At 50.5% G+C, this 26821-nt stretch overlaps 1 protein-coding gene and 1 non-coding gene across 3 annotated transcripts in view; one reads left to right on the top strand and one right to left on the bottom strand.

Annotated features, from left to right (window-relative positions):
- Nucleotides 1–7326, top strand: part of LOC119450801 (uncharacterized) — a 57431-nt gene extending 50105 nt beyond the window's left edge. The window contains exon 8 of one of the 2 annotated variants that reach the window (XM_049666248.1): nt 5020–7326. In XM_049666248.1, the coding sequence (XP_049522205.1) occupies nt 5020–5147 (128 nt within the window). In that variant the 3' untranslated portion in view covers nt 5148–7326. The remainder of the gene's footprint in view (nt 1–5019) is intronic. The other variant, XM_037714298.2, reaches the window with a different exon arrangement.
- Nucleotides 7327–18442: 11116 nt separating this feature from the next.
- Trnad-guc (transfer RNA aspartic acid (anticodon GUC)) lies at nt 18443–18514 on the bottom strand. Its single transcript has one exon. It is a non-coding gene; the product is annotated as a tRNA-Asp (tRNA).
- Between the last annotated feature and the right edge of the window lie 8307 nt (nt 18515–26821).

Genomic DNA, 26821 nt, shown 5'->3' with positions numbered 1-26821 from the left:
AAAAACTGTCAAACATAGAGCGATCTGCCACAAGTAATACTAGATCAGATGCAAAAAGTAAAGCAGCGTATCATGTGGCAGAAAAAATAACTGGAGTATAGAACTCGCCTCAAAGCTCCTTTTACATCAGTGTGTGTCATTCATACGGCTTTAAGATGAAACCAATCTCCTAATAAATGTTGCCTTCAGCATTCTCCATGCTGTTATCACCATTTTTCAAAATATTCTACGCCACTGGGGCACGCAACTGGCCCAAAATAATGCGCCTCCATCGAATTCTGCGGCCCGTCCGCGGGAGCCCAGGCGCAATAGCGTGCCGTGCGCAGCGCGTGCAGCCGGCGGGCGAGGAGAATTGAGTAGGAAAGCGCGCGCGCGGAGGAGAGTGTCGCTACTTTCAAAATCAAGGCGCTTTAAGCAATGCCGGTCGGAGGCGCCGCCACGTGATTTGGCGTGCTGTATGTTCGAATTAACCATCGCAAATGCTTTCGCGTTCGAATAATCGGACGTTCCCCGTGATACTTCGCCAATCTATAATGTACCAGCATGTTACGTTGCGTTTGAATGTGGCGGTCACGTAAATCTAGCGGTGCAGCCAGCTTGTACATTGCAACAAGCGACCGATGCGTTTCAACAAGCGACCGGCATGTTGCAGATACGACGCACCCGCGCAGACCTTATGGTCAAAATTATCTGCGATGTTGACAAGGTGCGCCTAGTGCCAGTAGCTTCGTATGCACTGTGCCTTCGACGTTTAGTTCCCGTTGAAGCGAGAGACAGCGCAAAGGTCAATTCGCTCGCTGCTGCTGCTGCGTTTCTGTTTCTTCACCTTTCGGGTGAAACTGCGGCTTTTTTTTTTCTCTCTCTTTTTTTTTTCGCGGTCCCTTGAAAAACGTATCAACGGGACGTTTTCTTCTTGTCCAAATCATCAACGATCGCCTTCTGAAAGGCGTGTAAGTGGGCGCACGTGATCTTGGGAATGTTTTCGCACGCCACTGAATGCCTGAGCACGTCGAGTGCAGGGAGCGTTTTGACCGTCGGGGCTGCTGCGCCTCGGTCGTCGTTGCAGCAGCGGTCCTCGTCTACTTTCTCGCTAAGCATCAGCTAGGCTGTGATGTGGTCCGGTCCGCTCGATGTGGTGACCAATGAGAGATTGCGCAGCCGCGTGATGTAGTCGGTTGCTTGGCGACTATGGATCCCGCTGTGCCGGCTTGTCTGTGCCGGTGGCCCCGCTGGCTCGGCTGCCGCCGCTGTTGCTCGCGCGTTCGTATGATGCGTAGCAGCGTGGCAACACGTTCGGAACAGCCGATTTTTTTCGTATTGTGAGCAATGTATTTCGGCCGGGGAATGTTACGAATTCGTATCACACCGAAATTCGTACCAGCCGGGTTCGTATCACCGGGGTTTTACTGTACCTCTGGGAAGGCACCCGTGAGATGGACTTGTCAAGTAGCAGCGAGAGCAAAAGCGACGACGAACTTCCATAAATAAAGTATGCGAGATCACTTGGCACTGTTTACACTGTTATTTACAACAGTCACAGCAACAGCACGAGGTCTTTTGTGGAAAGATATAAGCCTGACTCGTGTAAGAGCCGCACCCCTTCAAAATCGCGGGAAATAAGTGCGGCCTTTACACGAGTATATACGGTATACCTGCCAACATACCGAATTTTTCGTAATGTTTACAAATTCTAGCTTGTTTCAAGATTTTAGAAACTCTGTGTCAATTTTTATGAAGAATAACTGCTGTTTGCGAAAAAGATTCAGTTGGCGATCTGCAAATCTTTCAGTGCAATTCTGATGGTCAAAGGACACGAGCGGGGTACCTGCTTCAAGCAATTTTGTACATACTAGCTCCTGAAGCATTGGATGTCGACGAAAATAATGTAGCTGAAAAAGTGTTTGTGATCTCAGGAAAAGGACCGAGTGGATCGTGACTCAGGAAAAGGACTGAGAAGGTCTAAACCAACACGGAAGAATGGTTTTGTCGGGATAGATAGCGGCTGAAGCAGTCCAGCCGAGGGTGCGGCAGGACGTTTCCGACATTGACATTTATCGCAGGAGGTCACGTAACGTCGAACAGACTGGGCGAGACCGCTCCAAGCTGGACATGGTCGTACGTGCGGGATACGCCAAGTTGACCAGCACTTGGTTCGTCGTGAAGCTCATCCAGGACTGTTGAACGCAGATGTTTAGGCACAACGAGAAGCAGCTCAGGGCCATCTGATTGGACATTATGACAGTAAAGTGTGCAAAGTGTGCCATTCACGAGGACGAACATGCGCAGTGAGGCGTCGTTAGATGCAGATTCCAGCTGGTCAAAAGCATCACGACGTTGTTCGTCACCATTCTGGAGAAACTGAGACATAGACATAATGCACGGGCTAGGCTCGGTGTCTGATCCATCTGGTTGGTCAACAGGGTAGCGGAACAAGCAGTCCACATCCAGATGGAGGCAGCCAGACTTGTAACTGAGTAACAGTACTCCTGAAGGCACAGCGCCCAACGACCAAGTCTTCCAGTAGGGTCCTTAAGTGAAGAAAGCCAACAGGGAGTGTGATGATCAGTGACAACACGGAAAGGGCGGCCATACAAATAAGGACGGAATTTCGAACCCACCCAGACAAGGGCAAGGCATTCCCGTTCCGTAATGGAGTAATAGCGTTCAGATTTCGATAGGAGACGACTTGCGTACGCAATAACACGATCAATGCCTCGTTGGTTTTGGGCTAGAACTGCACCGATGCCGTGACCACTAGCGTCTGTGTGCACTTGTGTGGGAGCAGCTGGGTCAAAATGGGCAAGAATAGGGCGTTAGGGTGGCGATGAGCTCAGAGAAGGTGTCAGCTTGTAGAGCGCCGCAAAGTTTTTCACGAAACGGTGAAAGTAGGAACACAGCCCCACGAAACTACGAACGTCATGGACAGACCGTGGAACAGGGAAGTTCGTGACAGCGCGTACCTTCGCTGGGTCTGTTCGGACACCAGAAGCATCAACGACGTGGCCCAGCACAGTAATTTGATGAAGAGCGAAGTGGCACTTCGAGGAATTTAGGTGGAGGCCAGCTCGTCGGAAAATTGCTAGAATGGTCCAAAGCCGCTCAAGGTGTGTTGCGAAAGTGGGGGGAGGAAATTATCACGTCGTCCAGGTAACATAAACATGTCGACCATTTAAATCCTTGAAGCAGTGTGTCCATCATTCTCTCAAAGGTGGCTGGTGCGTTGCAGAGACTGAAAGGCATGACCTTGAATCGGTAAAGGCCATCAGGGGTCACGAAGGCGGTCTTCTCGCGATCCAGGTCGTCTACAGTGATTTGCCAGTAGCCAGATCGAAGGTCCAGGAGGTCCAGAAGGTCCATGAGAAGGCAACTTACAGAAGAATAAAAATGTGTTGGAGTGCGTATGGCAGGCATTGCCAAATCCTGACTGAGAGCATACCACTGTCATTGAAAAGAAAAGTGTACAATCACTGCATTCTACCGGTGCTAACATAGGGGGCAGAAACTTGGAGGTTACCAAAGAAGCTCGAGAACAAGTTAAGGACCGCACAAAGAGCGATGGAACGAAAAAATGTCACAGTTTCGCCCTAAGGGCGAAGCAATGAATGCGATAGCAACACAGCAATGTCATACGAAGTAAGGTGAGCGGCTTTGGTAGCAATATGAATTGTAGTAAACATGAGCTGATTAAGTAAGCAGGTGTGCTGCGGCGTAAGTAGACCGACATGAAGAGAGACTCGATGATCACAAGAAGGCGCGTGCGAAACGGTGGTGTTGATGAGAAGCGCTTTCCGTGGGCAGCGCGTGCGAAGGGACGCACCTGTAGCGCTGCACTGCTGATCCGGGCAGCATTGCATGTGTAGCGTGCATTGGAAAATGTGGCCCGACTATTACTAACTGAATGAACAAGCGTGGTGTGAGCGCGCACAAACACGAATAGATCACACTGAATGACTGCAGACAACGACTGTCAAAACGCTGGCAGCAAGCATATGCCGCAGCGGGCGAAGGTACTTGCGGTCTATCGCTTCAAGGGAAACTGAGCGGCGAATGCACGGCGCATAAACGTCAGAGCCGTGTGGAGATAAGAGACGGTGCGGACGAGCGCGGTTGTTGGCAGAGTAGAAGTGCCCCCCCCCCCCCCTGCTCCCTCCGGCGCTGGCTTCCTGCTTCCTTGCTTGCGCATGGGAGATGAGTGCATTCACTCTCCGTGATAGCGCGCGTCCCCACACGCTTCCGCTTGAGCATACGGCGCGCGGCGAAGATTTTATCTATAGGGAACCTCACGGTGACGACGACGGCGACGCCGACGGCAGAAATCCGGTTGAAGTGTGCATATAATTGCTATCGCAATAAAATGTTATGCCTAACATTAACAGGCAGGAAGAGAGTGGTGAGGGTCAAAGAGCAAACAAGAATAACCGATATTCTAGTTGGCATCAAGAGAAAAAAAATTTACACCATCTTCCCATAGGGGCACCCTGAGTAGTATGCGAAGCAGCCATGGGGTCCGACTCAAGTTCCCATTAGTTTTCAGATCGGCCTGTCGCCGCTGCCGTTTCGTGGCAGCGGCTCGAGCCCTCTTCTCCGCGGCGCTGTCCACGGCGCTGACGCTGGCGCTGTCCGTGGCACTCATCGCGGCATTGCGGGAGGAGAATGAGAGGAGCGCATGCACACGTCATTATACCGCGAGCTACAGTCCGGAGAAGGGGCGAGAGCACTGCAAGGGGGATCAGATGCGATCTTTGATTGCCAATAACTCTCTTTCTGCTGAACATGAAGAAGACGTGCAACATGGTCTGCAGATGATGCACACCACCAACAGTAGCAGCATCGTGATCGCTCCGCAAAAGACGCCGCCGAAGTCACCGCTAAGAGTACTTTGCTGCAAAGTGTTTGTGAAATAGTGTATTTTAACTTCAAATGCATTTCTCAACTAAAAAAAAAAGGTGTTTCATGGCCCCTTTAAACTCCTTCTGTATTTCCACAGTACTCACATTTCTGTTGTGTTGCTGTTTTCAGGCACATCTGAGAATTGGCTAAAGGTCCTGAGCTTTGAAAATGGAACGCACTACCCATTTGTTCGGCACCCAGACATCTGCGCTGACGAGATCGTCCAGCTGCTGCAGAGAATCGGTGCCCTGCGTTGATGAATACAAGCGACGAAGATGGCCAGAGTTCTACGGCAGCTGCCTCTTGCTCCCCACTCTCAATCAGACTGTTTAGCAGTGATCATTATAAAGAGCACACCAGGAATGCGTCAGCTGACTTCTGTGCTAACATTCTTTTACACAGTACTGGAATCTGCCAAACGCTTGCATGTTTTTTGCAAGCCGTTGACTTTTAATGCTACAGTGCATTTTTCTTAGTAATGGGAAATTACAGTGTTTGGCCATTTTCCACAGCATAAGTGGAAAGTAGTGAGGCTGTATTAGTCCGCTAGTCAAATGTCAGAGTTGCATGACTTTGTGTCTGCAGGCCGAGTGACTGCACTTTCTGAACTACTATTAGAAGAGGTGCGTCAATTAACACATAAACAGAAGAAGGAAACAGGACAAGCGCCTGCATATGTCTCAATTTGCATCCCTTTCATAATAGCTGTGCACCACTAACCAGCCCAATAAGTAGTACTCCTCAGAACTACCATTTCTTCTTTCTTTTTCGTTTAGTCTCACTCCATCTTTTCATCAGGATGGCATGCATTTATGCTTGGAGGATCCCACACAGACAGCTGTTTACTAGCAGGGCATAAGCTTAAGGCTGTGACTCAGTTCTTTTACCCGTCAATATTAGAAAATGTGATATTACCTGGATTGGAAAAGGACATTCGGTGTTGCAATGCATCAAAAATGCGAAACACGAAGTCTTGAAGTTTGCTGGCAGCAAAGCAGCTACAACAGGACTCTTTACAACTTTAGATTTCATTCTGCTGGCCGGAAAATAATCCAAGGGAAACTGTGTACCATGAAGATATGCATTAAAAATTGCTCGTTTTCATTTCTGCCTGTGCATTAGCCTTGTGTACTAAAACAGAGTATATGAGATTTATAACAAAAATACTAGTACGCTTTGGAATGAAGGTGTTAATATTTACCTGTACCCAAACATGTGGCCTATCATTTTCCACCTAGAGATAAGTGCATGCGCATCTTGCTGTGCTCCTGATGCCACTGACCACTTGAAGCCATTTGTTGACTTTCTGGCATTGAGGTCACCTCAGGTGACCACCTTTTCTGGATTTTTTTCTCTTGAGGTTGTGCAAAACTTGCAGTTTGACTTTCGAACAATCCACTTGTTCAAGCTTCCGCTATTTCAAGAAATAGGCGCACTGCCTCTAAGATCCACTGTCAAGTGTGGCAACATTTCTTTCCTAACCACGATGGCCTACCTCCATGACGTGAAGCACGCTTAACCCAAAAGTCTTCTGTGAAAAAAAACCCCTTAAGTTTTGTCCTTACTAGATTGTAAGCATGGGATTACATATTTCATGCATGGAAAGTTCATATTGTACAACAAATGAAGTTGTCACAAAAGAGCGCATAATCGGAGCGCGCGCTGCGTGTCACGCAAGCCAGCGAGAGAACACGTCGGCCATGGCAACTTCAACAGAGGGGGAGAGCGCATACGCCTCGATCAGCAATGCGAACAACGGCGCCTAGACGTCTAGAAGAGCATCGACGAAGCGACGTTAACTGGAGAGAGAGAGAGAACACGCGCGCACCGAGACACCTTCTCACCCAGCGAGTCGAGAGAGATGGCTACAGTGTGAGCGTGCGCCAACAGGATGAGTCATCACCGGGGGGGTGATGACCGTATGACCGTATGGCCTCGACGACGCTCTGACGGCGGCAGTCGAAGGTGCAAGAAAGGACTAGAAGATTCCCAAGCTTTGGCCATGCTACGGGAGCACGAATCTGATAGGAAGGTTCGAGAACCCTGGCGGAGAGTATAAAACCGCCGTGCGAGAATCAGAAGGGAGTTCAGTCCGCACCGGTGAAGTGATGTAACGTGAAGACCAAGCATCTGCGGAAGAAGGGGATTCCCCCCGGAAAGCTAGTCGACGAGTTCATCGAGCGTCTACATTTCCGGAAGAAGTTCCTTCTTTGAGATTTGCCCCGAGCTACGCCGAGATCGTCTGACAAGACCAACACAAGTGAATACGATTGGACACTTAGTGTTCCTATTCATTTTGTAATTTACGTGTTGGACTCTTAGTGCTTGTCGTGAATTATTTTTCTTGTGCTTGTTAATACCCATCTGATTTGTGTTGTGACTAGCCTAAGTGTGCACGTGTGTGTGTAACTGCCTTGTGTGAAGAATATATTTTGTTGTGTTTTGACAACTCTGGGCTCTGACTCGGTCTTTGGAGAGCAACCGGCGTTCGCTGGCACACCAGAGGGCCCATTCTTAATTGTCCTTGCTTTCGTGGGATTATTTTCAGAAGCTGATAAGTCGGCTTTGGAATTTGGTCTGGCGTCTGCGCCTCGTTCACGGGGTCTGTGACAGAAGTGCTAGACTCCAATATAATAGTTTGCCATGTCACTGAAGGGGGTGGTCACCTGAAGTGACCACTTTGCTTGAAAGGTCTCAGAGGGCTGGTTTTTATAACTATAACTTTGTGGAAATTCCTTGCACTCTGATAGTTCTGCAGGGTGTGACAAAGGAAACGACAATGATTCTGACTTTGAAACTCGTCGTACAGCTAATGGAACACGCAAAGAAAGAGCCGGTACGAGAAATGCCCTTTGCAATGAGTTTGAGCCTCCACATAAAGGGGAGGATGAAGATTATGTACCTCTCATGACTGCGAAGGTGCCTATTCGGAGTCCATCCTACAAAATTCACCAACATGAACCATTTAACATACAGTGGGGTGTCATTTTTGAATTGGAACAAAGATAATATGTCCAGGTGACATCTTCACCCTTTCCTAAAGCCATCCTTGACATAGATACTATTGGTCTTTCAGACAAATGCCTACACTCAGCAGTGTTACAAATTATACACTCCAACTACATTAGTGCAATGTCCTTTTTGGGGGGCTTCATCACCGAGGTGGCCAAGATAGTAAGCCTTATGTAGACACTAATATGTGTACTTCACTGTAAGCACCAGCCGAAAAGGTGCATTTCATGGAGGTGTGCTGTCTGCACTACGAAACCCCAACCTTGTAGGATGATATGGATGTGAAAGGCACGCAATGTCCCCTTGTCGCTGCTAGGAAACGGGGCGTGCTTTGCTGGCCTCCGCCAAAAGAGACTGCTCGAATCTTGGTTCATGGTGGTCACCCCAGACGACCGCCTCACTCTGTAGAACTGAAAAGCGCAAGCATGTTTTTCATTGTGTTAACAGCGTTTTCTTACCAGATGTTTACAGTGCCTTGAATAAAATTTTCTTTCACTCACAAAATAAACATCTGTGCATGATAGTCTTAGCAATGTAGAGGGCGATACAGCCTTTTTGAAAGCGGGGACTCGAACATCAGGTGGAGCACATGGAAATATCTCCAGCAACCCAGTCGAAGAATGTGTATGCTGTTGTCACTGGAACTTGCTTTCCCTGGACATAGAAAACAAATTAAGAAGTCAGAATTGATAATGAATCAAATTAATATTAGTAATTATTTATAGAAAAAGAAAGCTGGACAGCATGCACAGCAGCTAAGAGTTGTCAGAGCCTCCTTGGAGTCTTCTTGAATGTTTCTAGCTTTCTGCAGCAACTGCGCAACTGAAGCATAATCACACTGGCGCAATGCACAGAATATTTACTGTATACAGGTGGCAGTTTTTTATTTTCCATCAGTATAGGTGTGCACATTGCGTAGGATTGAAAAGCTAAGAATTGCTTCAGGGGACGTGCTTTCAGAATAAATACACGCCTAATGATTCAAAAGGCAGCACAGTTTTAGTAATTTGTCTGGTACTACAAATCAGCATTGGGACTGCATTTGTTAAATAAGAACGTTTAGTGCACTGTGTTATCCTTGAAAGCACAATACTCCTCGCACAACAATACTTGCGAGAAAGAGAGCGACAAGAAGCTGACGGAGATATTGGTCACTTTACTAACGAGGAGATGTGAGTGACGTGCGAAGAACCCTAGGTTATATTGGAAAGCGCAGAATTACGCGCCCTAGCTTATTTGTGCTCGCACGATGTGAAAGAGGGAACACGGGGCGTTAAAAGAGCTGCACGTGGAAAGTCAGGTGTGTGCTGAAAGAATAAAAAGCAATCCGCTCCCCATCGGGGAATCGAACCCCCAGTCTTTTATGTTACAGGCGAGGGTATTGGCCACTCTACTAACTAGGAGATATGGTGGATTGCACATAAAACACTACATATATGTCAACATTGAAAGCGCAACATTCTGCGCACAACTTTACTCAGGCGCGTAAGAGATAGATACGTTGGGTGGCGTGAACGTAGCAACGTGCGTGGAGAAAAAAAAAGGGAAGAACTCCGTCAAGGAATTGAACCCCGGCCTCCCGCGTGACAGGTGGGGATACGGCCACTATACTAACGAGAGGAAATATGGTGGGTTTTGTCTCCCTTTTATGTATTTTATGTGGAAACAGTATTCCTGTACGGTGAGACTCCACCTCATTACTCTGCCATTGGTCATGACCGAACTTGACCCTTCTGCTGTCAGTTGCATATTTTTCCTTGCGTAATCGTGGCTTACTACACACCATAACAGTTTGCGCATATTTCAAATTACACTACATGCACTGTTCACGAGTTCATTGTCCCAAACACTTTAAATTTGTAAACTTGCTCAGTTCGCGTTACACTCGTGGCACTTCACCCTTCAATTGCCATACTCATGAAGTCTGGCCCCACATTTTGTCTCCCTTTTATGTATTCCATGTGGAAACAGTATTCCTGTAAGGTGCGACTCTACCTCATTACTCTGCCATTGGTCAGCTTAGTTCTACTCTAGTATTCTAAGGGCTAGTGATCCGTTTGCACATGGAATTGTCTTCCAAACAAATAGATGTGAAATTTCTTTACTGCCCATACGAGGGCGAGACATTCTTTCTCTGCAGTTTTTTTTATTGCGATAAAGACTTGCCGTTAAGGCATAATTCTTGATGTGTATATGTGTATTATATGTGTGCTGTGAGGCCTGTGTTGTGTATGAATTGAAGCAGTGTTTTGTGGAATCTGTTATCATGTATCCAGCGGTCATAGCTGGTTGTCACACTGTAGCGGAGGCCGGCTTGCAGTAGGAGACGCGAGCGTTCCGATTGTAAACCAGTACATGTCCATATTAGATGGTATGCATCTGCTTCCATCACAGGGACGGAGCAGTATGGACACGTAGCACCCAGTGGTAAATGCGACCAGTTCCACCTTGAGATCACAGCCGGTGTAAGGGCCACCCCGGCCCGAAGCCTCCTAAGCACAACTTCCTCCGCCCTAGTAAGGTGAAGGGGGAGGGAGCAGACACACGGGGGGATAAGAGCGCGTGTGTCCTGCCGGAGAAAATTTTTACGGGCTCGGAGCGAGTTAAGGGGTTGAGGTGGGAGGGGAATAGACGGAAGGTCTGGATTAGGAGGGCAATGTGCCTGCTGGTCAGCAGCAATGTTGTGAGGGTTCGCTGCATGGCCTTGAATCCAGTGTACCTTGACGCAGGTAGCTGTTTTTCTATTCATCGTGTGTATTGTCTCGCAGATTTCCATCGCCTTGTCAACCTTCTTCAGTTCCTGAATAGCCGCTAAAGAATCAGTGAAGATATCTAGTTGTTTGATGGTAGGCAGCTTAGATGTCGCATCTTGCACAGCGTCGTGGATGGCTTGAAGTTCCATTACTAGAGCGCTGGCTTCCGTAGATAAATAGCGCTGGTGGCCGCTGATGAAATTATGCGTTGTAATGAGGAATGATGTCCTCCCGCCGTCTGGGAGAATAGCAGCATCCGTATAGACTTTGCAGGTGTCAGCGCATGATGCATCGATGATATTGTGGTCGTCAATAATACCTGTTGTATCGCTGCGTCGTAACTTCGTTGGCTTATTAGTTGTGATGCTGGTGAATTCCCAGGGAGGCATTGGATAGGGCTGATTGTCAATACGAGAGCCGCGTTGAAAATGAGCATGTAATGCAGCGACAGCCGGAACAAGTTGCTTTTTTATTTCGCGTGCTTTTTCACGTTGCGAAATTAGCTCTGCAATTGTGTTGAGCTGGGCATATTCCTGTAACGTTGGTATCGGAGTGATGCGTGGTAGTGCTGTTATTGTGCGCATAGCATCGCGATTAATCGTTTCCAACTGTGCCAACTGTGCCAAAGTTAGCCGTTGAAATTGTGCCTGATATAAAATTCGTGGCTGCAAGACTGCACGTACCAGCCGTCGAGCTACGTCAGTACGAGCTCCAGCTGCTTTTGCTGCAATGCGACGAATAAGGTGAAGTGTTTTTGTCGAAGTCTGTTTGATTTTACGGAGCCAGTGTGCACCACCGCCGGAATGGTGAATATCGAGACCCAGTATGCGGACCTCCGAAGCCTCAGGGATTGTCACTGCGCTGAGTTTAAATGTAAAGGGGCGCTGCGTGATTCTTGTGCGTCCTTTCTTGTTGGCCACCACAACATAGCTTGATTTTTGGGCGGAAATGTCCAACCCTGCTTTCCGAGCGTAGTTGTGCAGAACATCTCTGCAGTTGAGTAATTCTGTTCTGTATTGGTCTACTATTAGCAAAAAATACTGGATGGAGTCTCGTATTTCTCCTGCTGGAGTACTCCTGCTAATGCCTTGTCCGAGGCATCGGTGTGTAACACAAACTCCTTTCGCATGCCTGGTGCTAAAAGCACCGGCGAATATGCTAAGCTTTTCTTTAGCATTTCAAACGCTCTTTCTTGACTTTAACCCCACTTCACTACATTACTTGCCCCCTTTCTTGTCAACTGTATCAATGGTCCAGCTATTTCAGCATATTCCAGGATAAATCCTCTGTAGAACCCTGTAAGTCCTAACAATGATTGCACGTGTTTCTTTTTCCTAGGCCTGCACACGCAGCTTGGATTTTGTCTAGGATATTCTCCTTGGTTTCCACTTGGCCCATTCCTAATTTGTGTCCCAAAATATCCACCGCGTTATAACACCCTAACTCGCACTTGGTTGGCTTTATAGTCAACCCAGCGTCCTTTATTCTCATTAGCAGCTCTTCTAGGGCCAGAAGACGTTCTTCCCATGTACATGTGGCAACAAGTATGTCATCAATATAATGTTTTATGTGCCGCACGCCATGTAAGACCCGTCTCGTTATAGTCTCGTGAACACTGCTGCAGCTGTCTTTAATCCGAATGGCATATACGTAAACTGAAACAGTCCCTTCGAACTTGAGAAAGCTGTCTTTTCTTTTGAAGTTTCTTCCATAGGTATCTGCCCTTTAGACAAATCCAGCTTAGAGAAATAGCTCTTGTTTGCCATCCTTGCCATTACGACTTCGATTCTCAGAATTGGTTCTGCATCTGTTTTCAATACGTTTTTCAGTCACATGAAGTCAACGCACACTCTATTAGAGCTATCTGTTTTCTTAACCACCACTACTAAGGGCGCATTATATGAAGAATTGGCTCTTTCTATTATTCCTTACCTCAACATCTAGTCTATCTCTCTTCAATCACTTCTTGCATTGCAAGTGGTAGTGGGTATTGCTTCACATTTACTGGTTCCTCTCTCTGCCCCCATCGTCTTCTTATCGGTGCACGTTTTCACCTTCTCGTTGTCATTCTCTTCGGCAATCACCATGCAAACTATAGGCCTCTCTCCCTTGTCCCCCTCTTTCTATCTCCTTTCTCTCTTCATACTTTTTAAGCATGTTAATATGAAATACCTTCTTGTGGTCCTGAACTGAAATCTCATAGTCCAACTAATTTTTCTTTTATTTTACCATAAAAGGTCCCTTTTACTGCATTAACATCTTATTTTCTGTGGGCAGAAGTACCAACACTTAATCTCCTGGTTCTAGCTTTCGGCGCACTGCTTTGCGGTCATATTTTCTATGCAATTGTTTAGCTTGCCCTAACTTCTCATGGGCCAATTTGCAGGTCTCCTGCAATCGGTTTCTGAGTTCCAGCACATAAATGTATGGTTTTCGCTTCATTGCCCAATTCCTCTCTGGACCACAACTCTTTAAGAATGGTTAGGGGTCCTCTAACACTGCTGGGCTGGTCACTGCTGCTCCGACTGCTGGGCTGGAAAATCCTAGGCTGGCTTGTCGCACTTCGGGGTAAGCGAACAGGAGTGCTGGCAGGTACCTATCCCAATCTTTCATTCTTTCCCGACACAAGAACTCTTTCATGATCCTCTCTAACATGTTCTTTATTCCCTGATGGCCTGCCATATACTGTCATGCACAATCTTTAGTACTGTGGCTTTAAGCTCTTCTGTGTCCATCAATTGTACTTCACTACCTGATCTAAACATGCACCTTCGGTACAATAGGTTGTTCCTCTACCCAAAGTAGGGTGGGCAACCTGACGCATTTCTGGTTAACATCCCTGCCTTCTCTCTTTCTCTCCACATCCTCCTCCTTCCTCTTTACCAATTCCACTATTGTCAGACTCTTTTTCCTTCTGACTATTTCATCTTCTGTTCACACATTTGTATAGACTTGTATTTATCCTGTAATCCTTTAAATGCTGCTGCTGGTACTATATTTAATCCATTAATGGCTGTAGCCTGCAGTGCCGTCAAAGGTTTGGTGCTCTTAATTCCTGCTGATGTTAGTACCACAGCCACTACATCTGCCTCAGGCTCCCCTCTTTCTCCACTTCTGTGTGTTATCTTCCGCATCCTTCCGTCCCCCTCCAACTTGGGTTTAGGTTGTCTGCCTTCCTCACCCCAGGTACATTTCCTACAATCAAATCGTAAAGAGGGTCCTCCACACACCTTGCCTTAACCAGCCCTCTATAAAAGGGCATTGATACTTGGATTCGGGCCTCTGGCAGATATGTAATGGACTTATCTACAAAGGTGATGGGTTTATCGTGCCCGGTCATGCTTTCTGGCGACACTAAACTCCTCCTTACTAGGACAGTAATGGCTCCCGTGTCTCTCAATACAGTAGCTTTGCGACCTTGTACCTCGCCTTCCACCACGGGCATGTCCTGCTCTCTGTCCATCCTCTCGTGACCTCATTACACAAACATTTTTTCCACGGATCTATTCCTGCATTCGTGTGCCCTGTGACGCTACTTTTGGCACAATTGGCAAGTCCCCTGCGGTTCGTGTCGACTATTTCTTGCTCGGCAGTTAACCGCTAAATGACCAATCCGGTTACATAGGAAACATCTCTGCGGTACTCTTTGGTAGTTTGAACCTGGCTCCTCACCTCTTCTCCTGCTGCCGTGGGCGCATCTCCATCACTCTTTCCCAAATTTCTCAATCCCTGCGCCTCTACGAACTGGTCTATTTGTTCTGCCATCTGCTCCACAGTTTAAAGTTTTCTGTCTTTAACAACCGGATCTTCCCATCTGGTTAACCTCCCTGCCTTTCCCCTTTATTCTGTATATCTCTCTGTCTTTAAGAAATATTGCCAATCTATTGCTACATCTGGCAAGGAATTGCTCACCCACAACTCTGTCGCGAACCCTTTCATATGTTTTTTTTCCGTTTCGGACAGCTCTATCCACCTCGAAAATAGTTTGCCAGATGGCACACGAACTGCTCTCCTGTTTCTGAATCTTCGGGCTTGAAAGATCTGAAGTTCTCGCGAAAAACTTCGGCGGTCAGCCTGAACTTCTGTAATAACGTTTTTTTTACCTTTTCATAGTCTAGCAATTCCTCTGCTGGCATCCGGCCAAACACAGTCAACGCCTCACCCACTAAACACAGGCTCAGGACGCTGGCCCACTTGTGCTTCTCCCAACCTTGCCCGACTGCGATCCTCTCGAATCGATGTAAATATGCATCTAGGTCATCCCTTCGTTCATCGAAAGGTGCCATTAGCTTCCTGGGGCAAATTTGTCTCGGTCTAGGAGAAGGTGGGATAGTGTCATCGCGAGGACTCAGCTAGCCCTCAACTTCAACTCAAGGATTACCTTTTCCCGTTCGTTCTGTTTGCGCGCATGCTCGTGTTCTTCGCGTGCTCGTTCGTGCTGTTTATTCTGCTCCTGCTGAGCATTATAAAAAAAAAACCCGTCATCTCCTCCTTTGATAAGTTTATATCCTTATATTAGCTACTGCCGCCAAAGGTTCCCACTCCATCTCTGCAACTCCCGAGAATCAGTGACTGGGCTGGAATGAAATCCCGGCAGGCTCGCCAGTTGTCACCGACCTCGGAGGCGTGCGTTCAGGAGATGGAAATGAGAGATGCAGAACGGCACCGCAGACATGATTTAATCACACTGAAAAAACCCCGAGAAAAAGCTAACACTCAATAAACATGAACATATGCGAAACCCATACAAGACACTCTAACCAAATCACAAGCAAAGCTAACAATTAATTGTATTGTCCTTATTGCCAACCACGTTAATCCTAGTCCTCAACGCTCGCATCAGTCTGCCTACCCTAGCCTCTCTGGCTGTGTCGCTGCCCGAAGGCAACGTTCTCACTTTCTGTTGCCGCAAAGTCCGGGCTTGCTCGCATCTCGTCCATGGTCGTTACTCCCGACGATCCTGTAGACGTCGTCACATGCGGAGGAGCCGGACAGTCCGCCTGTCTCCGATGCCTGTGTTCCGGGGAACGCTCTTACTTTCTGTCACCGGCTCGTGTTGCCTCAAAGTCCGGACTTGCTGGCATGTCGTCCATGGTCGTTACTGATCCCGACGATCCTGTAGACATCGTCGCATGTGTAGGAGCCTGATAGTCCGCCTTTCTCCGATGCCTGTTTCCCGGGGAACGTTCTTACTTTCTGTAACCGGCTCGTGTTGCTTCTAAGTCCGGGCTTGATCTCGTCCATGGTCGTTACTCCCGACGATCCTGTAGACGTCGTCACCTGTGTAGCAGCCGGACAGTCCGCCTGTCTCCGATGCCCGTGTCCCGGTCGTCGTCGATAACGTGGCAGCGAGGCCTAGCAGGTTAGGCCTATCGACAGGTTCGGTCGCCGATTCCGTCTTGTCCCTTGTTAAAGTGACGACGAGGCGCCCCGGTAACTGTCTTATGTGAAATTGCTGGCCTGTCTTCGAAGGGGGATTGCTGCTGGAGTGCCCAGAACTACTACCGTAGGAGGCTGCAGAAAGACCGAGGAGCTTCGCTCAAACGTCGCCGAGGTCGGCGGCCACGCCTCGGAATGGCAGCGTCGATCAGGGCATCCGGAACCGAACACCTGCTGCTCCCGTCACCAGTACGGTGCTGTCGAGATAACCTTCTTCAACCGGAGCCATGCAGACAATGCCAGCTCAGCGCTGCTTTTCTCCCGATCACGGCTCGGATCACACGCCTCGAGCCTCCGGAACTTTCACGGGCTCGTGCCGTTTCGAACGTTTTGCCGTTTCGAAGGCTTTCCTCGATCTCGTCGTCGTTTAGCGCCGCATGTTCCTTACACATCACTACATATATGTCAACATTGAAATCGCAACATTCCGCGCACAACTTTACTCACACACGCGCAAAATATAGGATAAGTTGGGTGGCGTCGACATGCGAACGTGCGTGCAGAAAAAAAAGTGGGCAAAGCTTGCACTAGTGTTGCGAGGCTGGAGTAAACAGCGGAGCTGGTGATCGACCTAGCTTCTTCAACGTTTTACTAGCATTGACATGTTTAGCAGCTTTAGCGTGTTTAGCAGCCCTGGCGTGTTTAGCGCTATCGCCGCATTCGTTCTCGGCTGGCGGCACGACGAGCTTCCAGCTGAGCGGCTGCTTCTTCGGGAATCTTGTATTTCTTCGGTCGTCGCATGTTACATTTACTCAGTGCGAAGTCTTCAAGAGTTGGGTTTGTCGTTGTCGCGGCGACATGATTTTTAGAATCAGTGTGACCATCATGACCATCATGAAACTTCACAAAGTGTTGTCATAACTAAGCAAAGCAAGAATTGCGGCGCAAATCAATGACATGGCTGGGCGAAGCTGGGCAATTGATTGCTAGGCGACCGCATTGGCGGAGCGGGTCTGCTGGAACGCGGTGTCGGCATTGCAACACCGGGTCGGAACACGCATTGACGGTGGAGGAGCGTTGCCGGAGCTAGGAGAAGCGAGGCGCAGCGCCGTCGCTTGGAAGGCTTCCTCGGCTATCTGCGCAGGATCGACGCCGGCGATTGTATTGTTTGGCCAAGTGGCGTGATTCCCGGAAACCGGGCTTCATACCTGCTACACGAAACGTTTATGGCAAGCGGAGCAGACGCGCTGCGCGCAGTGTCATACCGCACAGCTGGTATGGCATTGCTAGGCAATGCAGTGACGTCATAACTCGGCGAGGTTTTGCGGCTCGCGGTGCAAATTACGGCCGGCTAAACAGCTCCGCTGTAAAAAAAAAAAAAAAAAAAAAAAAAAAAAAAAAAAAAGCCCCTCTCTTGTCGAGGAAAGGGGGGTAAGCGAAGATTGTCGTGTGTTTCTTCGGCGTTCCTCGGAACGAATTGCACTGACGAGTGCAACGTTGCACTTGCCTCGTGGCCCGATTCAACAATCGTGCCGCCGTTCTGCCCCTCGCCAAATTTCGGATGGCTGTTTTTGAATAGTTAAAAATCAGGTCAGATTCAGTATTAGTTATAGCTAGCGCTATCGCTGCTTCCTCTGCAGTTTCTGAAGAGCGGGTTTTGACCGATACAGAGGCAACTGAGCGTCTCCGCCCGTCCACCACTGCAATCACAAATGCATCCTTGTCCTTATACTCCGCGACGTCTACATAGACTGCCCTGTTGTACTTTCTGTACTTATGTTAAGCTCTGGCTCTGACCTTCCTGCGTTCCTCATGATGTATCGGATGCATATTTTTGGGCAAATCCTTGTGGTGGCCGGTATATTAATTTTTCAGCAGTTGTAGATGGGATTGCAGAGAGACTGTGTGGGCTCACCCGTTTGCGGGAATGAATTGTGGTCCAGCCTTCCGTCTGTAGTGTAGGTGGGAGCCATCGTGCTCGCAGGCAGCGCGAGCGACGGTCAGGCGAGCGGTCTCGGCGAACTTCACTCACTCAACCGTGGGAAACGGTGAGAAGGGAAGGCCGCTTCCCATATAACTCCCGGTGAAAAAAGGCCCGGGCAAGGGCCGATGGTGAAGGTCGCGGCGTTTCGGTGGTTGCGGAGCACTCCGATGGCACGTCCGTTCACTTCGACCGACTGATTGGAACCTCACATGTGGGATAAAAGGGTGCTTCATCGTTACAAATATTCACAAAGCGCGCAGTGTACTTGAATGCTGTGATGATACTAGTGGTCTGGTAGTCATTCTACAGATTGACTTCGAAAAGGCTTTCGATTGCGTGGCTCATGAAATTCTGTTTGCCGTCTTAGACCACGCTAATGTCGGTTCTTCTATCTGCGAGGGAGTGTCTTTAAAAAAAAAAGACACTCCCCGTCGGGGAATCGAACCCCGGTCTCCCGCGTGACAGGCGGGGATACTGGCCACTATACTAACGAGGAGACACGGAGAGACCTACATAAAACACTACAAATATGTCTGCATTGAAAGCGCAACATTTTGCGCACAACTTTAGCCATACGCGCACAAAAGATTAATAGATAGGTTGGGTGGCGATAACATGGCAACGTGCATGAAAAAAAAAGAAGACACTCCCCGTCGGGGAATCGAACCCCGGTCTCCCGCGTGACAGGCGGGGATACTGGCCACTATACGACTATACTACAACACCGAGGTACCTCATAGGCGAACACGTCCAATGTACACTTTCTATTTCAGTGGGAATGTCTTCCCAAGCCCCGTGCAATAGTCCTACTGATTTTCCCCAATTAATAACACTCCCTGACATTTTACAGAAATTTCTTGCCACGTCGACCGCTTTAGTGACGCTGTCTTTATCGCTACAAAACACTGCTACATCATCTGCGTATGCTAGTAGCTTTATTTCACTAGAACCTACCCTATAACCTACGATATCGCTACACGAAAGCACCTTTAAACAGAAAGGCTCCAAGTATAATGCAAAAAGCAACGGCGACAAACAACATCCCTGTCTCACAGATGATTTGAGTTGTATACTTTCTGTTAATGTCTTATTAATTATAATCTTAGAAACTATTCGATCATAGCACATTTTAACACCTTCTGTCAACACAGATCCAACATTCACATGTTCAAGTACAAGAAAAAGGATTTCATGCGCCACCCCATCGAAGGCCCTTTTCAAATCTAACTGTAGTATTGCGACCTTCTCTGAAAAGGCATCGCAACACTCGAGGACCGTTCGTGCCACGTGAATGTTAGTCATAATAGACCGTCCTTTTATTCCACACGTCTGATGTGGTGCTACTAACTTCTGTATGACCGACTGCAGTCGCCTCCCGAGAACTTTTGTGTATATTTTGTAGTCCGTATTTGTAAGGCTAATAGGGCGATATGCCCGCACCGAAAGTGAAGTTTGAGGGTCGTCGCTCTTCGGTATTAATACTACATGACTCTCATGAAAGGACGGTGGTAGTACTTGCTTCTCATATGCCTCATTAATTAACTCATGTAAAATTATTGCCATATCCTTTTTAAAAGCCTTATAAAAAGCTGCGCCTAATCCGTCAGGGCCTGGTGATTTATCTACCGCTAACTCATTTATGGCGTGTTCTATTTCAGCGACAGTAATTGGCTGCTCGAGATTCAGCCTTACATCGTCATCCAACTTTGGAAGAAGCTTCAAAAAGTGATCTTCGAATCCTTCCGCAAGGTCTCGTTCAGTGCCTAACAACTCGCTGTAATGCTCATGAAAAGCCCGCTGAATGTATTCGTTCTCTCGAACAATTTCGTTTCGATATGTGATGGCTCTTATCTCGTTTCGTGAAGCGTAGCTCTTTTCGTCCGAAAGCGCTCTTTTTGTCGGATTTTCACCGCACCATAATCTTTCTGCGCGCGCACGTATAACCGCACCTCGATACTTTTCTTGATCAACGCTTTCTAACTGAACTTTTACTTCTTTTATTCCCTTCGCAAAGATACCTGGGCAAGAACTTTCCATAGTTAGGTAGAAGTCCAAGTTGGCATTGTAACTCTTTTTCTTTTCTTTTTTCCTCCCGGCGTAATGTGGATGATCTTTCCATTGCCATTAACTTCGTTTCCTGCTTGAAACATTCCCATGCTTCCGCAATACTTTTACAGTCCTTCTCTAAAAGGTTCTGAATGTTATGGTTAACTTTCTTAACGAACAGTGCGTCATCTAGCAGTTTGGAATTTAACTTCCACAACGCCCAGTTAAATTTTGGTTTTCTAGGTCCCAATGCCAACATAACTAAACAGTGGTCACTGAAACACACAGATTTGACCTCATAGCTGCTACACATTGTAACCAAGTCAGCTGTCATGTATATCCTATCCAATCGTGCATGGCTGGCTCCTTGAAAATGCGTGAACTTAGGAGTCGAGCCATATCCCATGACATAACCCACATCTACCAAATTGCCTTCGCTTATACTCGTGGCTAAAAATTGCGCGCTTGAGTCGTGAACCGTAGGGCTTAGCACTCGGTCCTCAGCATAGCAAACACAGTTGAAGTCTCCCATCAATAAAATGTTGCTTTGACAATTCAATTGACTTTTAAGGCCTTCAAAGAACACCTTGCGCTCACATACTTTGTTAGGTGCGTAAAAACATATCGCTCGCCACTTCACCGCTCCATTTACAAAGTCGCACACTATTTGACGGCCATTAACATCACACACAACATTTTCAATAACTATGTTCAGTGCACTCCGAATAAAAAGGGCGCACCCACCAGCTTTACCAACAGAATGTGATATACACACATAATACCGTGGCCGAAACACATCTACCATACGGTCCGTTCCTTCTTCACTTTCGACTTTAGTTTCCTGCACGGCGATAATATCTAGATCAGTTTCCATGAACAGTCTGCTTAGCTGGTACTGTTTTCGTTTAGACCCAAGGTCCCTTACATTAATACTACCTACTCGTATCGTGATATCTGTGGGATTCATTATGCTATGAAGAAAGAACGGACCGACGACACTCTTTGCACACAACTAGCTGCACACTCACGTTTGCTGGAACTGCGCAGCGAAAACCATCCTCTGGACTGCCGTCGTTGGATGCCACATCTATGGATTTCCATCGTGCAAATTGCGCCTTGTTGCAGTCGCCCATTGCCACACCGCCCCAAGCAAGCCCCGCCACCCCACCCACTCCGGCAAAAAAGAAAAGTAACACTGGTACACACATTATCACACTATGTCGGCTCGGCGCCGGCGCCGACGGTTTCCTGTCGGGTGGCAAGTTCGGTGCCGGCTTCAGCGTGGATCGACGGACATTGGTGGTCTTCAAGGGAGGCTCGCTTTGAGCCACCTGGCTTTGAGCCCCTGGTTCGCCGTCATTGCTTTCCTCAAGGGTCCTTTTCGCTGCCGCACCGCTGGTGTCCATAGGGGTTTCCTTGTCTGTTGGTGGTGGTGGTGGAAAACTTTTATTGAGAAGGCCCGAAGTAATGAAAATTAAAAAGCAGCGTTGTGGGCGGCCTTCAGGCTGCCGGTTGTGGCGTCCAGGCCGTGCCTAGTCGCGACGTCCTCTGCCCAGGTCACCAGCCGGAGTTGGAGATCCGGCTCGGTGCTGGACAAAGCAGCCTCCCACTGCTGCGGACTGGTTAGGTGCCAAGAGGCAGGGGGCAAGTGTGCCGGGCAGGAGAATAAGATGTGATCGTAATCGGCGCGGGAGCTGTCACATAAGCGGCAGGCCGGCGAGTACGTCCCGGGGTGGAAGAGGGCAAGACGTGCAGGAGTAAGAAAGGTGTGGGCCTGAAGGTGGCGCCACAAGTGTTGGTGGTGCTGGGAAAGGGATTTGTGCGGTGGGGGGAAGGTGAGACGAGATAGGCGGTAGTGCAAGGTGATATCGTGGTACGTGAGGAGCGCATCGCGCGTATCCATTCCCGGCGGGGGCGGGCTTGCTCGGTCAGTCGAATCGCGAGCGATGGAATTGGCCGCCTCGTTGCCAGGATGGGCCGCGTGAGTGGGCACCCAGATGATTTGGATTGGGCGAGAGGGAACAGTGTCGGAACGCAAGATACCGGAGGCCGGGGATGCCACCCGTCCAACCGCGTAGTTGTAGACTGCAGGCTTGGAATCACTGAAAATGTATTCCGCGGAGGTTTGCGTGATGGCAAGGGCAATAGCTGCCTCTTCGGCCTCGACCGAGGTCGAAGTGTATACTGAGGCAGTAAGAGTGGGTCGAAAAGAGTTGTCAGTGACTGCAAGGGCATGGGCTGGGTAGTGGCGGTACGGGGCGGCATCCACGTAAGCCACGGCGGGTTGCCGTTCGTACTGACGCCAGAGCGCGGAGGCTCGCGCTGCTCTACGGGACGGGTGGTGTTCAGGGTGCATATTCTTAGGGAGGGGATTAACGGTTAGCAGGGAGTAGACGTGGGAAGGGATGGGCAGTGAGGTGGGAAGAGGGGTAAGAGGGGAGAGTTTAAGGGTAGAGAGAAGTGCGCGACCAGGCCGAGTGCGGGAGAGACGGAGGAGCTGGGCCGTGCGATGGGCCTCCGTCAGCTCTGTAAGGGAGTTGTGGACGCCCATCGACAGTAACCGAGCCGTTGAAGTAGATGTGGGAAGAGACAGGGCCGACTTATATGCCTGACGAATGAGGCTGTTGACTTTGTCTTCCTCGGTGCGTGAAAGGAAAATATACGGAAGAGAATAGATGAAGCGGCTGAGAACGAAGGCCTGGACTAGGCGGCGGAGGTCGTGTTCGCGCATGCCGTGGTGACGGTTGGCAATGCGGCGTATTAGGCGGATGGTCTGGTGTACAGTGTTGGTGAGTCGAGTGATGAGGGTGGTGTGCTTGCCATTGGACTGAAGAAAGAGTCCGAGAATGCGGAGAGTGGAGACGAGGGGAATGGGTGTGCCGTCAAGGGAGACTGTGAGTGGAGAAGGCGACAGGGGGGCCATCCCCCGAGGCAGAAAGAGCAAAAGCTCCGATTTGGCCGGGGAGCAGCTCAACCCGACAGACCGGGCGTGAGTCGCCACCGCGTCCACGCCCGCCTGGAGAGTGGTCTCCATGTCGCCAAGATTGCCGGTGGTCACCCATAGGGTGATGTCATCGGCGTAGAAAGCATGAGACAGAGCTGGGATAGTGCGTAGTGCACGTGCCAGCGGGAAGAGAGTGACGTTAAATAGAAGAGGGGACAAGACAGAGCCTTGGGGAGTACCCTTGTTGCCAAGGGAGAAAGAAGGAGAAGAAAGTGGGCCGTACGAGATCTCGGCTGTGCGGTGGGCGAGGAAAGCGGTCACGTAAGCATGGACACGGGGTCCGACATGAAGGGAGGAGAGAGCGTCCAAAATGGCGGTGTGGTGTACATTGTCGAATGCTTTGGTAAGGTCCAGCGCCAGGATAGCTCGAGCGCGTTTGTGGTGGAAGGGGTGTAGGACATCCTCGGAAAGCTGGAGCATGACATCCTGGGTGGACAACTGGGGACGAAAGCCGAACATAGAGTCCGGATATAGGTCATGATGATCCAGATAGGTCTGGAGGCGAGCCAGGATGACGTGCTCGAACAGCTTGCCGAGACAGGAGGTGAGAGAGATGGGGCGGAGGTGCTCGAGGGCAATAGGTTTACCGGGTTTGGGGATGAAAGAGACACGTGCATGGGTCCAGGAGGAAGGAAGAGTACCAGCCTGCCAATGCTCATTGAGAAGGTCAGTAAGGGCTTCGAGGGAGGGGGTATCTAGGTTTCGGAGTGCCTTGTTAGTGATGCGGTCCGCCCCCGGGGCCGAAGTGGTGCGGAGCGTGAGTAGCGCCGCACGAACCTCTCCCAGGGAGATGTCCGCCTCAAGGTCAGGGTTGGGGGAACCGGTGTAGGCGGGAAGAGTTGTAGGGGGGTCGGTGCAGAGGTAGCGGTCCCGGAGGGCCGCCAGGAAGTCAGTATCGGTGAGTGGGGAGGAGTGAAGGAGATGGGATATATCCTTGCGCTGGGAAGCTTTGGTGTGTGTAGGGTCTAGCAGCACCCTGAGAAGTGACCACGTGTCGCGGAGACCCAGGTTGCCGGCCATGCGGTCGCATGTCTGGCCCCACTGTTGTCGAAGAAGAGAGGAGCAGTGCTCCTCCATGTCTGACGCGAGCCGGGCCAAACGGAGGCGCAGGCGGCGATTGTGTTTCTGAGCCTGCCACCGGCGGTGGACAGCGTGATAGGCCTCCCAAAGGTGCAGTAGACGGCTGTCTGCCGTGGTGGAGTGTGGTGCTGCAGGGAGTGTGGATGTGGCAGTATGGACGTCTGCCAAAAGTGTCTCAGTCCAGGCAGAGATTTCGATGATAGGAGCAGAGGAGGAAGTAGAAAGACGAGTGGAACGGAAGCGGTCCCAGTCAACTATCTGGGTGAGACGAGTAGAGGTGCGAGCAAGGGAGGGGAGAGGGAAAGTGGTGCAGAGGATGTAGTGATCGCTACCGAAGGAGACTCCCGTATTAGACCAGGTCGGATCGGCTACATTTTTGGCGAGGGTAAGGTCCGGATTGGTGTCTCGTTGGACACTGGATCCGATCCTGGTGGGGCGAGCGAAGTCATTAAGGACGGAAAGACATTCATTGTGGATGAAAGTCCAGAGCGAGTGGCCCTTGCGGGTGTTCTGGGGGTAGCCCCAGCTAGTATGAGGTGCGTTGAAATCGCCCAGAACTACCATGGCGTTGCGGCCAGCGCAGGAGAGCGCTTTGCGGAGGACGAGGAGTAGAGGGGCTGAAGGGGCTTTGGGAGGGCTGTACACATTGAGAACAGAGAGGCTTGCCTCAGTGCGACGGCGGGGAAGGATTTCGAGGAGGAGATGGGCACAGCCTGAAACGTCCAGCTGGTGCAGCACGGCAGCAAGGTTACGGTGCACCAGGGTGGCAACGTTTGGGTGGGTCTCAGAAGAAGGATGAAAGGAGGTGTAGTCGCGCAGCTTCACGGGAGCTAGGGGTTCCTGGAGTGCTAGGACAGAGGGGAGAGTGTCGGGAGGGATGTTCTGGAGGTGGAGCTGCAGGGTGCTCCGCTTGCCGCGGAACCCCCCGACAGTTCCACTGCCAGAGATTAAGGTGCGGGGGGTGTCTGGCCATGATGGATGGCGGGGTCACCGGACGGAGTTGGGGTAGGTGCCGGGGGGAGGGGGGCGGGGAGCGAGAGGTGCGCGAGGGTGGCCTCAGTCGCGCTCTGGCGGGCCTCTAGGACCGCGACCCTGGTGTCTAGGGCGGTAAGGTGGGATTCGATGGTGGCCACGCGGTTGTCGACACTGGCGATGCGCTCCTCAAGTCGCACGAAGCGCGCCATGACGCGCTGCTCAAACGCCTCCAAGAAGGAGGTTGTTTTGCGAACGATGTCACGCTCGGGCGCTACGTCATCGGAAGAGGGTGATCGGCGTTTGTGCGAGGGGTGGCGGGTGGGAGAGGAGGCGCGCGATGACGCAGCCGAGGGTGCCGTGTTCATTGGCTCCTCTGCTGGCGCCAGCTGAGGCGGCGTTTGTGAAGGTGCGGTAGCTGGGCAAGGAGAAGGAGAAGGAGCGGGGGAGGACAGACGCGCTAGCGCGGCCTGCAACTGGCGCGACAGCTCCTGAATTTGTAGCTGCTGGGCAGCGATAGTGGCCTTGAGGGCCGCGGTTTGGGGGTCCGACGTGTGAGGCTGCGATTTCCAGCTTACCGGTGATGTGGTGGTGGGGGCGGTGGACGCCTCGGACCTGGGCAGAGGCGGGAAGGAGACGGAGCGGTGGCGGCTGGCAGACCGGGCACCACGGGAGGGAGAGCGGCGGCGGGAAGGCCGAGAGGTCTTGTGGATGGGCCCGGTGGGTGGCGCTGGTGGGGGAGGCTGAGGCTTAGAGGTGGCCGGAGGTGACGACGGGCCGTTCCGGTCGAACCGGAGCTTGCACGGACGCGAGCCCGTGACGTGGGCTCCCCTGCACAAGATGCAGCAGGGGACGCAGGTCGGGGGCTCGACTGCCTTGTGAGCCTGGCCGCAGCGGTGACAGAGGGTGGATTTGGGCTTCGTGCACACGTCCGCGCGGTGGCCGGGAGCCCAGCAGTTAGTGCAGGCCTCGGCTTTCGGACGGAACGGGTGGCAGCGGTAGATCCCGCAGTTGAAGACGATGGCACTGGGGAGTGTTGTAGTGCCGACGAAGGTGATGAGGATAGATTGCGAGCGCCCCATCTGGCGTGCGTCGGCGATGGCGTAGGGGGTGTTGACATTCATGGCTTGTAGATCTTGGACGATCTCGTCCTGGGTTTGGGAGTCCACGGCGTTGTATATAATGCCGCGGAGGGCGTTGTCGGGTGCTGCCATGTAGGCACGCAGGGGATAAGAGGTGGGACCCAGGCGGAGTTCCGATACCCGAAGGTAGAGACGAGCGCGGGGTTCAGATGGGGTGCTGATAGTCAGGGAGTTGTTGTACGGATTGATCCGTACACGGTCGGCGGTGCGGGCGGTGGCATAGTCGATGGTGGCAAGCGTGCAGAGGATTTGTAGCAGGGCTCCGTTAGTGGTAGTGCGGAGGTCAAGTCCCCCTCCCGGTTTGAAAACGATTTTGAAGTCCTCTGCTGGGAGACGAGGGAGGGGAGCTTGACGACGGAGAGTGGTAGTGCTGGGGGTGATGGCGTCTTCACTTTCTCTTTATTGCAGTCCTTTGTGGCGACCTTAGTCGCTGCGTCCTTGGCCGGCGTTTCCGCGGCTGGCTCTGCTCCTTGCACTTTACCTTCCTTTCCGGCTTTGACGATTTCGGTAGACTCGTCAGGCGTACCCACGCCTTTCACCTTTGTGTTTTGCGTACCGC

This window comes from Dermacentor silvarum, chromosome 4 (assembly GCF_013339745.2).
Source record: "Dermacentor silvarum isolate Dsil-2018 chromosome 4, BIME_Dsil_1.4, whole genome shotgun sequence".
In the NCBI taxonomy this organism is placed as follows: Eukaryota; Metazoa; Arthropoda; class Arachnida; order Ixodida; family Ixodidae; genus Dermacentor; species Dermacentor silvarum.
Note: the sequence above shows the minus strand (reverse complement) of the source record. Positions and strands in the feature narration are given on the sequence as shown.